General features: G+C 38.7%; 1 protein-coding gene across 2 annotated transcripts in view; it reads left to right on the plus strand.

The window, feature by feature from the left end:
- LOC115218127 (serine/threonine-protein kinase mTOR) overlaps nucleotides 1–12603 on the plus strand; it is a 136342-nt gene that overhangs the window by 35545 nt on the left and 88194 nt on the right. For both annotated transcript variants that reach the window (XM_029787923.2, XM_029787924.2), the window contains exons 11-18: nucleotides 1008–1136; nucleotides 1962–2119; nucleotides 3688–3759; nucleotides 4871–4989; nucleotides 6170–6263; nucleotides 6981–7186; nucleotides 7971–8093; nucleotides 9480–9563. In XM_029787923.2, coding sequence (XP_029643783.1) covers nucleotides 1008–1136; nucleotides 1962–2119; nucleotides 3688–3759; nucleotides 4871–4989; nucleotides 6170–6263; nucleotides 6981–7186; nucleotides 7971–8093; nucleotides 9480–9563 — 985 coding nt within the window. The remainder of the gene's footprint in view (nucleotides 1–1007; nucleotides 1137–1961; nucleotides 2120–3687; nucleotides 3760–4870; nucleotides 4990–6169; nucleotides 6264–6980; nucleotides 7187–7970; nucleotides 8094–9479; nucleotides 9564–12603) is intronic.

The raw sequence follows: 12603 nt of genomic DNA on the forward strand, positions 1-12603 counted from the left end.
CTTCTGCGCCTGAAATTTCTTCTCTAGTTCTGGTAGTGATTCAACTATGAGAGCAAGGTCATCAGCATAGAGGAGCTGCCAAGGGAAGCCTGTCTTGAATTCCTCTGTTATTGCTTGGAGGACTATGATGAATAAGAAGGGGCTGAGGTCTGATCCTTGTGAACCCTTACTTCTACCTGGAATTCTTCACTATACTCGTTGCCGACCCATACCTTACTGATAGCATCCCTGTACAGGGCCTGTACAGCTCTTTTTAACCACTCACTTGTCTATCCTAGTTTCTGCATCAGCTACCAGATAAGGGATCGGGGGACACTGTCAAAGGCTTTCTCCAAGTCAACAAAAGTCAAGTACAGCAGTTTATCTTTGGCTAGGTATTGCTCCTGCAGTTGCTTACCAGAAATATAGCATCAGTGGTGCTTTTCCTTGGCACAAAACTGAACTGCATCTCATCTAAGCAGACTCTCTCCCTAATTAGTTGGGCTATGATCCTCTCCGTGACCTTCATCACTTAATCCAGCAGTTTGATACCCTTGTTGTTATTTCTATCTAAAACATTACCTTTACCTTTGTAGCAGTTGACTATGATGCTGCTATGCCAGTCATTGGGTATGACTCCTTCGTGAACTACCTGATTTACAATATTACTAGACCACAACCCTCACCACCATATATTTTAAGCATTTTAGCAGTGATTCCTGATGGGTCAAGGGCTCTGTTATACTGTCCAATCCATGCCAGCGTGAAATGTGGATGCTTAAATGATAATGATCCAAAACTCAGTTGACCATCATTAAACTGTAACAAAATAGCTTTTTTTCTGCAGTGAATTTTATTTTTATTTTATTTTCATCTCACCTGTTTTTATTAAAATATCAAGTTTCCCCTTTTATTTTATTCTGATGTACTTATAAAAATTAGAAAGAAAACTGGAAGATTATTTGGTTTGTTTCATTGCTTTTAATTGTCATTAGATAAATCTAATTAAAAAGTATTTTGTCTTTCAGGAAACAGAAAGCTATCTCTGTGGAACCTTCTGTTTTTACCTGTATCAGCATGTTGGGGAGAGCTTTGGAGACTTCAATTGCTCGTGACATGAAGGACATCTTGGACTCCATGCTGTTCACAGGTTTAAGGTAAACGCTTAAATGATTTAATGACATTTCTAACCTACTGAAATGTTGGTTGTTCTTGCTTTGGACCAGTCATTCTGGGACTCTGTGTATTCTCTTATTTATGGTCATCTTAGAATGTTATAGTTTCTTTTTTTTTTATTGTTGTTGTTGTTTGAGTAGTGGTATGGATGGCAAGTATAGTACCAGTATGCTTGTGTGGTGTGGTTAAGATTCTTGTTTCTCAACCATGTGGTCTCAAGTTCAGTTGCATTATGCAGCACCTTGGGTAAGTGTCTTCTACTATATAGCCTCAGGCCAACCACAGCCTTGTGAGTAGATTTGGTTGATGGAAACTGAAAGAAGCTTGTCATTTATGTGTGTGGGTGTGCACCCATGTTTTGACATCACATGATAGTTGTAAGCAAGTGTCCATGGCAAATATCACCAGGTTTGGAAACAGGTAAATGTTGTTAGCAAGAAAGGCATCCAGCTGTATAAAATCTGCCTCAGCAAATTCCATCTGACCCATGTGAACATGGAAAAGTGAATATTAAATGGTGATGGTCATGGAGAGGCTAGGATATATCTGCAAGACTTGAGATCTTGTGGGGTTTTTTTTTCTTTTTAATTTGGTGCTTTAGGGAGGATATGTATTTTGCCCTCTCTTCTATAGTGCATGGGAGGGGGAGTCACTAAAGAAAATACCATAAATCAAATTATTCTTTTGTTTCTTGTTTTAATATCGACCTTGTACTTAGTCAAAGTGATATTTCCTTTGTTTTGCTTTTTTATTTTTTAATCATTTTCATCTTATTTTGTTAATTCATCTTTTCCTTTCTCCATCAGTCCTGCATTGACAGCCGCACTGCGGGATCTGGCTACCTATATCCCCCAGATGAAGAAAGATATCCAAGATGGGTTACTTAGGATGTTGTCCTTGATTCTGATTGGTCGACCACTTCAGCATCCTGGTGCTCCCAAGAATTTACCCATTGGGTCGTCTGGTAAGCAGACCCTGGTTTTTATAATCCATGTTCTCATTAAAACTATTTCCTATTTCAGGGCTGCAGTCCCTTTCTTCTACCTTTCTTCTCCTCTCGGTCTGTTTCCCTTCTTCCCTTCACTCTCCTTTCGCATTCTCAAGATCTTACTTTTGCACTCACCTTACCCAGTCCTTTGTACTACCTATATACACCTTCCTGTAACTTGGAGTATTCCTTGACACAGCTTCACCATCTTCTCTTTCTCTCTCTGGTAGCCACGTGTCTCCTCTACAGCAAAACACCCGTTTCTGTCCCTCAGTCATACTTTAACCTCTCATCACCTGGTACTCCCTCAACACTACTTTCCCTTCATTTGAGGAGGTCTTGTCTTGCAAGTTACTTGGTGACCTTGTTGGTGCCATTGTAGAAAGCAACCAGTCCACTCTGTAAAGGGGTTGGCTTTAGGAAAGGCATCTAGTTGTAGAAACCATGCCAGTACAGACATTTGGAGCCTGGTGCATTTTTCTGGCTTGTTAACCTGCCCGACCCATGCCATCATGGAAAATAGACATTAAAATGGTGGTGGTGGTGGCGAGGATGTATCCAGCAACCTGTGTAATTAAAAATCATTTTTTATTTTTATAGATTCCTGATAATTGTAGAGACTGTGAATTAAGGATAAAATAACTGGATTAATGATCCGATGATCAGGAGTTCAAAATCTGCTGTGGCCGTTATGGTAGACTCTTAGTAAGTTACGCATTAGTCTGTTTGCTTCAGGCTGCCTTGCTGACAAGATACCTTGCAAAAAACTGTAAAATAGCATCTAACAGTTTCTCCTGCAGTGTTCTAAGCATTCTCGCATGAAACACTTGGTTTACAGTAAGGGGAAAACAATAAGCACATTTTTTTTTATCTTTTGGCTATTCCAATGGACTTTTCAGAGTTTTGGAATATATTTAGTATAAGTACTAGAGTGAAGCACTTAACAAAAAGGAGATGGACATGTGTAGCACAGTTCCTACAAGATGACCTACTGAGGACTACAGACCATATTTGTGGCTGAAGCAAAACTGCAGGTGATGAGATAGAGCCATAAAAGCAAAGAGACTGGAAGAATGGGGGCAGCGGAGAAGTATATAACTAGAAAGGAAGCTAAGCAACAGGATCAAGGTTTAGCAAGCAAGGGGAGAAGCAGAAAGTAAGAGGCTTGCCTTCTACTGCATGAAACGTTCCTAATTGCAATACATGACTTAAAAGTATAATCCAGGAACATCACAACACTGGGAAAGAATACAGGCTGTTGGGTTTTTTTGGTCTACATGTCAACATTAAACAGTCAGATTGTATTTCCATAGAAACATTATTAAAATATAAGAAATTATATAAAGTTTAATTTCATTCAATTAGATGTAGTTATAATTCATGTACTGGTGGCAGAGGAGAGAAGTTCTTGTTAGAAGTTTGCATTTCGTATTGAAGGTGGTGAATTGGCCTTGATAAAAGAAACTAATGTTACCTGTGTGTGTGTGTGTGTGTGTGAGAGATGCATTATTATTTACTGATTGTATATTTATTTACTTTTCCAGCTGGTAGTGATTCACAAGATGACACTAGTATTACATTGGCACTCTCAACTCTGGGTAGTTTTGATTTTGAAGGTAAACCAAATTCATTTCTTCTGTTCAAGGCAATAACTGAAAACATTTGTTTTTAAATGTTGTAGTCTTATTTAAGAGTTATAAGTGCTGTATGAAAATTAACAGGTTTATTTGACCACAACTAATAGCTATCTTTAATTTGTGGTCAAAGAGTAATTTTCCCTCCAAAATGAGAATATATGCACAAACATGTATGTTGTTTATCCTATAGGTAAAGGAAATTAAACATTTTTGGCACCAACTCGCCTGAATCTGTGCTTGGTTCTGTGATACAAATTCCATGTCTTTAAATCATCTTAATTAAAACCTACCATTAAAATTTCATATTAATTTATATTCAAAGCACCAGCTTAATAATGAAAAAGTTATTTTACTGAATTCATTATTATTTTCAAAATTATTTGAGCCAAAGTTATATTTCAACAGGGATGTAGCAAAAGCATAAATGTAATATCAGTATATTAAAAATAATTTCTATGCTCATAAAATAAATTCAAATGTATAAAAGAGATACATTGTGGGTGTGACTTGGTGAAAAACTGCCACGAGTAGTGAGATGTGAGTTTGGAGAAGACTTTTTCAACCCCTGCAAACATGCAAAAACAGATTGGAAATTATGAAAATATATTTCTTAACCATCATATACCAATAATGTACAAGAGAAATAGTTAACTGATGATGTACACATAAAAACATCAACGTTCTGAAATCTTTTAGTTCCAAAACCTTTCCAAATAACTTTTTTCAAACCAGGAGCAGTTGCCTCAAAATTTAAGAAGTATTAAATTTACTTAAATAATTGAATGTAAAATAGGCACCTGTACATTAGCATAAATTATACAAGTTTATTAGTACTTTACTATGAAAAAAACTGGTATGTGCAAGGTACCAGTAAACTAATCTGCTGGTTGCCAGAATTCGAAGTTCCTGCTCCCAGATTAGTACAAATTAGGAGAGGTTCTTGATCAATATCCAGAAAGTCAGTGTTTTATCTTTAATATCATTTATGAAAATGATTAAAATTAATGTTTCCACAGTTGGTGGGACTTTTTAAATTTGTTGGTTTGTTGTCTCCTACATCTTCGCTGTTTCTCCTCTCTGTCCTCGTTAGGTCATTCTCTCACTCAATTTGTGTTGCATTGTGCGGAGAATTACTTGTGCAGCCGATCCAAGAAAATCCGATCTGAAGCAATACGTACATGTGCAAGGCTTTTGATTCCATTGTTAACTGTGAGTAAATTTCTTCTCATTTCCATTTTTTCTTTCCATGCTAAGATGAATAATGATTTTTATTATTTGATAGTTTTAAACAGGATGAACCTCCATGTTACTGAAGTATGTACAGCAGGGGATTATAGGAACAGATACCTGTTGTTCCACAAGCCTTTCCTGCAACCATGACCACTACTCCTCTTTTTAGTTTTTTTTACCAGATGCATATCTAGGGCTACACTATCAAATGCTCCCTGCTTTGTTTAAGACAGAGTGTGAAGGATATTAAAGCTCATGAAGGTCAGATTGGTTTCCAGGCAAAGTAATATTTCTCCATTTTGTAATGATCCACATTATTAAAGCCACAAAATATTCTCTGCTACCCGTGAGCTTTATTGGCCAGACCAGCTGCAGCAGTGGCTTCAGTCTGTAAATATAATGATTTAAATGACAAGTTGTGAATCCCCCCCCCCCCCCAAAAAAAAAAATGATAATGCTATTGGAAAGAATCAGAAGTGAAATGATAATGATATCTAATGCAAGTTTCAATTCCAATTTCTTTCAGTCTTTTAGGAAGCAATTTGGGTGATGCCTTGGTCTTTCACAGTCTCCTCATCTCTCTAGCTAGATCCTGATAATTCTTAATCTTTTCCAAGGAGTTGCAAAATTTATCATCTTGTACTGTTTGTTTATTTTGTCCTCTATAATAATGTCTGGTTCTTCTGGCTTCAGGAGTATGGTCAGTCTTTATGGGGAAATCCCATTTTCTGTCCATCTCTGGCTTGTGTTCATACTGCTTTTCTGTTAGCTACATACTTGGCCAACATTTCAATGCACCCTTTGACCTGTTGAGTGCTAGGATCAATGTAATCTACTTCCCCCCTCCCCTCTCAAAAACTGATGGCCTTGTGTCAAAATTTAAAATCATTATTATCAAGGCATAAGATAGTAGAATTGTTAGCATGCCAAGAAAATGCTTAGCCGTAATTTGGCCATCTTTACCTTCTGAGTTGAGGTCCTACCCTCGTCAACTTTGCCTTTCATCCTTTCAGGGTCAATGAAATAGGTACCTGTTGTGTACTGGGGTCACTGTAATCAGCCAGCTCCCTCCCTTAAAATGTCAAGCCTTGTGCCTATAGTGGAAAGAATTGTGTTACTATTTTGTTTTAGGTTCTTTTATTTCTTTATATTGTATTAGGCTCTTGAAGGTCAACAGAAGCATAGTATGAAGACAATGAACACAGTGGCTGATGTTTTGAAAAAATTACTGATAGTTGGTATCACAGATCCAGGTAAGCATCCCTATTTAATATTTCCATTTCATAATGAAGCAGATGAACAAAGAACCCAGCAATTATATGTCTTTAGTTTTCTGTGACAGACATATTTTAGTACCTTTTTTTAACTATGGTCTCTCTCTCTCTCTCTCTCTCTCTCTCTCTCTCTCTCTCTCTCCTTCCTTCCTTCCTTCCTTCCTTATATGTATACAAGTCATTTTTAGTTTCGGAGGACTTGTCTATTATTAAGACAAATGTGGCAAGCAGGAAGAATTGTCAGTGCATCAAGTAAAATGCTTAGCAGCATTTCTTCCGGTTTTTCCTATTCTGAATTCAAATTCCATTAAGGTTAATTTCATTCTTTCATTGTTTCAGAGTCAATAAAATAAGCACCAGTTGAGTACCGGGGTTGATGTAATCAACTTTCCCACTCACCACTAAAATTGCCAACCTTGTATGAAAATTTGAAGCCATTATTATTAGAGCAGCGATTTGGCAGAGTATTGTTAGTAGTGCAGCCTACCTGCTGATGTTAAGCCATATCACACGGGATATCCATTTCACGACTATTTTAAACTCCCAGCTTTGCTGATGAGCCCTTTTGTTTATTTCTATAGGGACACAAAGGCAGTCATTTCAGGGTTTTATTTCTATTGTTATTATTTTATTATTAATGATGTTTAAAATATATTGAATACTTTTATGATTTTGTATTCTGTTCCATTTTTTCAGAGCCAGAGATCCGCTATTGTGTTCTTTCTGTGCTAGATGAGCGTTTTGACCCACATCTTGCTCAAGCCGAAAACCTGAATGCTCTTTTTGTTGTTCTCAATGATGAAGTCTTTGAGATACGGGAGCTTGCTATATGCATAATTGGTCGTCTTAGCAACAGAAATCCTGCATATATTATGCCAACATTAAGAAAAACATTAATCCAGGTGAAAAAAAATACTCTTTTATCAATTGTATAGTATTTTTATTTTGTTATCATATTTCTTGTTATTGCTGGTGTTGTGTATCTCCAGACCAGTTCTGACTGAATGACCTCTCACACCAGGTAGTTGACCAAACAACTCATGGTGAGCCCAGCTGTGGGCCTTGCTTCTCTGATATGCAACAGTTTCTTGTGTCAAATACTCTATGACAGACAGTACTCGCTCTACTTCTCTGCTATCCAACCTATTTTTGCTGCCAATTATTGTGGAACTCCAGCTCAACTCTGATCATGCAGCTTTATAATCAAAGATATTCCAACCATGACCAAGCTTCAGACATGAAGGAAGTTTAATTTAATGTAAATTAATACTTTATTCACGTAAAACAATATGTTACATTAGCTTGTACTGTTGCACTTGAATAAAATATTAATTTACATTAAACTGAAACTTTAGATTTTGATGTTATTGTTAAATAGAATCAGTAACTGCATAAACCGTACCTAACCATCCTTTCAGTGTACCAAAGCTTGTAAAGGTTGTGATCACTATCCATCTTACTTAGTTTAACTAATACAATACAGTGAAAAAAAAAAACTTTTTCCTTCCAGATATGAAGCTCTTTGTTGCAAACATCCATATTCTTTTTTCAAGTCTTATTAATTTATCCAATTTTACAGATTCACTTTTAAAATTTTAAAAATGCCTTTTTTTTTTCTCTTGATTAAATGTTATCAAGATTTGCATACTTTGGTCATCTTTGTAAAGTATTTGAATTGTCTTGTAGATTTTGACTGAACTTGAACACAGTGGAGTGGGTCGTAGCAAGGAACAGGCTGCTCGTGTGCTTGGTCATCTCGCCTCCAATGCTTCTCGCTTAATCAGACCATATGCAGAACCCATTCTCAAGGTTTTACAAATTATTTTTTCCTTTAAGACAATAGATTTGATGACATCATTAAAAAAAATCATTTCCCTTACCATTTATGTATCTTTAACTGTTTTGATACCAACTTGCCTGGGGTCACCCCAGGTTCTATTCTACAAGCTTCCTATTTTAAAGTGATCTAAATTAAAAGCTCCCATCAAAGTTTCATGTTAATTTATGTTCTGAACACTTGTTTAAAAAGTTGTTTTACTAAGTCCCTTATTCTTTTCGAAATTAGATAAGACAAAGGCTGTGTATTTCAATAGAAATATGGTAAAAAAAAAGGGGTCATTTTACTTATGGAGCAGATATTACCAGATGCTCTCAACCAGTAAATGCACCATAAATCCCTGCTATCACATTCTATCACCTCTTCATAGGAAGTTGTAGGAACGGCTTGCAATTGTAACAACAACAAAATCATTCATGAAAAGTTGGGAAAATTAATGCAACACTAGAAAAAACAAAAAGAAAGCATTTGACTTAAATATCTTGCATTGATAGTTCTTTGTACTGAATTCAAGTTTCACTGGTGGTTATGGAATTGATAAAATGATGACCAGGAATTGTGGTTAACTTTCACCATATTCCACCTTTATAATAAATGGCTTGTGTCTGGTGGGAAGTTATTCTGCCAGTAAGTTATTTTCATAATTTAAATTCCTATGTAACCATGGTAAATGTCCATTCAAGCCAAATTTTAATCCTTTAAGTACAAAATTAAATTTCATGGTTGTTGCAATAATGATGTTAAATATCTACCAAAAACTAGAATCAGAAATTTTGACATAGCTTGAAAAAAGGAAAAGTTTCATAAATGAAATTTTGAGTGGACATATCTGATCATCATCATCAGTAAAACAATTATTAATGTAATTCATCATCATTGTTTCAATATCCACTTGGGTCAGATAAAATTTATTGAGACAGATTGCTTATGGCCTGATGCCAATCCTCATCTAATTGATATTTTCCCCATGGCCTGACATGTTTCCATAGAAGATTAGAGACATCACCTGTGTGATGGATGATGTCCATTTATAACTAACATGCGATATCAACCCTGGGAAAGACACACACATATCTATGACAGGCTTCTTTCAGTTTCCATCTAGCAAATCTACTCCCAAGGCTTTGGTCCACTTGGGACTTTAATAGAAGATGCTTGCCGCAAGTGCCACACAGTGGGACAGATCCCAAAACTGTGTGGTTGGAAAGTAAGCTTCTTCACCATTCGGCCATCTCTGTGTAATTATAAACATTTACTTGGGATTACATTGCAATGATGTCATCACTGTTTATATTGCTTGTCACATATTTTCTAGATTGAATTCACTCCACTTTTCTAATTTTTTTCCAAATCTGAAGGTATTGATTCCCAAGTTAAAAGAACCAGATCCACATCCTGGTGTCACAATCAGTGTATTAGCAGCCATTGGAGAACAAGCTGAGGTAAGGCTTATTTTCAAAAGAAACACTATTTTCTTTGGGGTGGAATTGACAGTCAGTAAAGCATCAGACAAATTACCGAGTAATATTACTTCTGGCTGAAAGGCAGCAGCAAGTTGGCAGAATCGTTAGCATTGCTGGGCAAAAATGCTAAGTGGCATTTTGTGTGTCTTTATGTTCTGTGTTCAAATTCTGCTGAGGTTGGCTTTGCCTTTCATTCTTTCAGGGTTGATAAAATGAGCACCAGTCATATACTGGGGTCGATTTAATCAACTTAGTCCCTCTCCCAAACCTGCTGGCCTTTTGCTAAAATTTGAAACCATTATTATTATTATTATTAAGGTGGCAATCTGGCAGAATGAAGGACCAGTCAAGTACTGCGAAGTTGATGTAATCAACTTGCTCTACGCCTCAAAAATTGCTGGCCTTGTGCTAAAATTTAAAATAGTTATCATGTTAGTACATGCTAACTTAATTAGCACGATATAATATGTTGAGTTTTGGTGACAAGTCTCTTGAAATCTAAAGAACCTTTCTTAGGATTCTTGCAGAACTTTCCTGCAGCTTGACACTGTGAGTCTCCGTTCCAATATTTTCCTTGATGTTTTTTTCTTTGTAGCATTTTGGGTGTTGTGCCATGTACACCAATTACTACAGAAATAATTGTTGTTTTAGTCTTTCACAGTTTCTTCAGCTCTCTAACTAAACTCTGTTTCTAATTTTTTTTTTTCAATTATCATCATCATTATTATTTAAGATGTCCCATGGTATCCAATATCGTGATGTTGTTGATTGAAGATATTGTGTCTAGCAGGGGTTTGTACTGTCTGTCAAGTCACTGCAGGGATCTCAGACAAACACTACTTTACGCAATATGCCTGCAGTTCCAAATAATGCCAATTTTTGCAAAACATCTAGATTGTAGGGTCTTTCTAAAGTTTCCTGATGTTTGTTCAGGTTGAGTGGTATTGAACTTCATGCTCCGATGACAACAAGGACAAACTTTATGTTTGCCAAGATGTGGCAACGATGAGAGCCAATCTCAATTCTCGGCTCTCTATATTTATCAATCTTTTCTCTTTCTTTCATGATATCTTGATTTCCTGGCACTGCATCATCATCATCATCATTCAACATCCACTTTCCATGCTGGCATGGGTTGGATGGTTTGACTGAGGATTGGCGAGCCAGATGGGTGCACCAGGCTCCAATCTGATCTGGTCGAGTTTCTACAGCTGGATGCCCTTCCTAAGGCCAACCACTCCAAGAGTGTAATAGGTACTTTTACGTGCCACTGGCATGAGGGCCAGTCAGGCAGTACTGGCAACAACCACGCTCAAATGATGTTTTTTACGTGCAACCTGCACAGGAGCCAGTCCAATGGCATTGGCAACGACCTCGCTTGAATGTTGTTTTTCACGTGCCACCAGCACAAGTGCCAGCAAGGTGACACTGGTAACAATCACGCTCGAATGGTGCTTTTTACGTGCAACCTGCACAGGAGCCAGTCCAATGGCATTGGCAACGACCTCGCTTGAATGTTGTTTTTCACGTGCCACCAGCACAAGTGCCAGCAAGGTGACACTGGTAACAATCACGCTCGAATGGTGCTTTTCACGTGCCACCAGCACAAGTGCCAGCAAGGTGACACTGGTAACAATCACGCTCGAATGGTGCTTTTCACGTGCCACCAGCACAAGTGCCAGCAAGGTGACACTGGTAACAATCACGCTCGAATGGTGCTTTTTACGTGCCACCAGCACAAGTGCCAGCAAGGTGACACTGGTAACAATCACGCTCAAATGGTGCTTTTCACGTGCCACCGGCACAAGTGCCAGCAAGGTGACACTGGTAACAATCACGCTCGAATGGTGCTTTTCACGTGCCACCAGCACAAGTGCCAGCAAGGTGACACTGGTAACAATCACGCTCGAATGGTGCTTTTCACGTGCCACCAGCACAAGTGCCAGCAAGGTGACACTGGTAACAATCACGCTCGAATGGTGCTTTTCACGTGCCACCAGCACAAGTGCCAGCAAGGTGACACTGGTAACAATCACGCTCGAATGGTGCTTTTTACGTGCCACCAGCACAAGTGCCAGCAAGGTGACACTGGTAACAATCACGCTCGAATGGTGCTTTTCACGTGCCACCAGCACAAGTGCCAGCAAGGTGACACTGGTAACAATCACGCTCGAATGGTGCTTTTCACGTGCCACCAGCACAAGTGCCAGCAAGGTGACACTGGTAACAATCACGCTCAAATGGTGCTTTTCACGTGCCACCAGCACAAGTGCCAGCAAGGTGACACTGGTAACAATCACGCTCGAATGGTGCTTTTCACGTGCCACCAGCACAGGTGCCAGCAAGGTGACACTGGTAACAATCACGCTCAAATGGTGCTTTTCACGTGCCACCAGCACAAGTGCCAGCAAGGTGACACTGGTAACAATCACGCTCGAATGTGCTTTTCACGTGCCACCAGCACAAGTGCCAGCAAGGTGACACTGGTAACAATCACGCTCGAATGGTGCTTTTCATGTGCCACCAGCACAAGTGCCAGCAAGGTGACACTGTGTAACCATCACGCTCGAATGGTGCTTTTCACGTGCCACACACAAGTGCCAGCAAGGTGACACTGGTATAACAATCACGCTCGAATGGTGCTTTTCACGTACCACCAGCACAAGTGCCAGCAAGGTGACACTGGTAACAATCACGCTCGAATGGTGCTTTTTACGTGCCACCAGCACAAGTGCCAGCAAGGTGACACTGGTAACAATCACGCTCGAATGGTGCTTTTCACGTGCCACCAGCACAAGTGCCAGCAAGGTGACACTGGTAACAATCACGCTCGAATGGTGATTTTCACGTGCCACCAGCACAAGTGCCAGCAAGGTGACACTGGTAACAATCACGCTCGAATGGTGCTTTTCACGTGCCACCAGCACAAGTGCCAGCAAGGTGACACTGGTAACAATCACGCTCGAATGGTGCTTTTTACGTCCCACCAGCACAAGTGCCAGCAAGGTGACACTGGTAA

Source organism: Octopus sinensis, linkage group LG12, assembly GCF_006345805.1.
Source record: "Octopus sinensis linkage group LG12, ASM634580v1, whole genome shotgun sequence".
Taxonomy (NCBI): domain Eukaryota; kingdom Metazoa; phylum Mollusca; class Cephalopoda; order Octopoda; family Octopodidae; genus Octopus; species Octopus sinensis.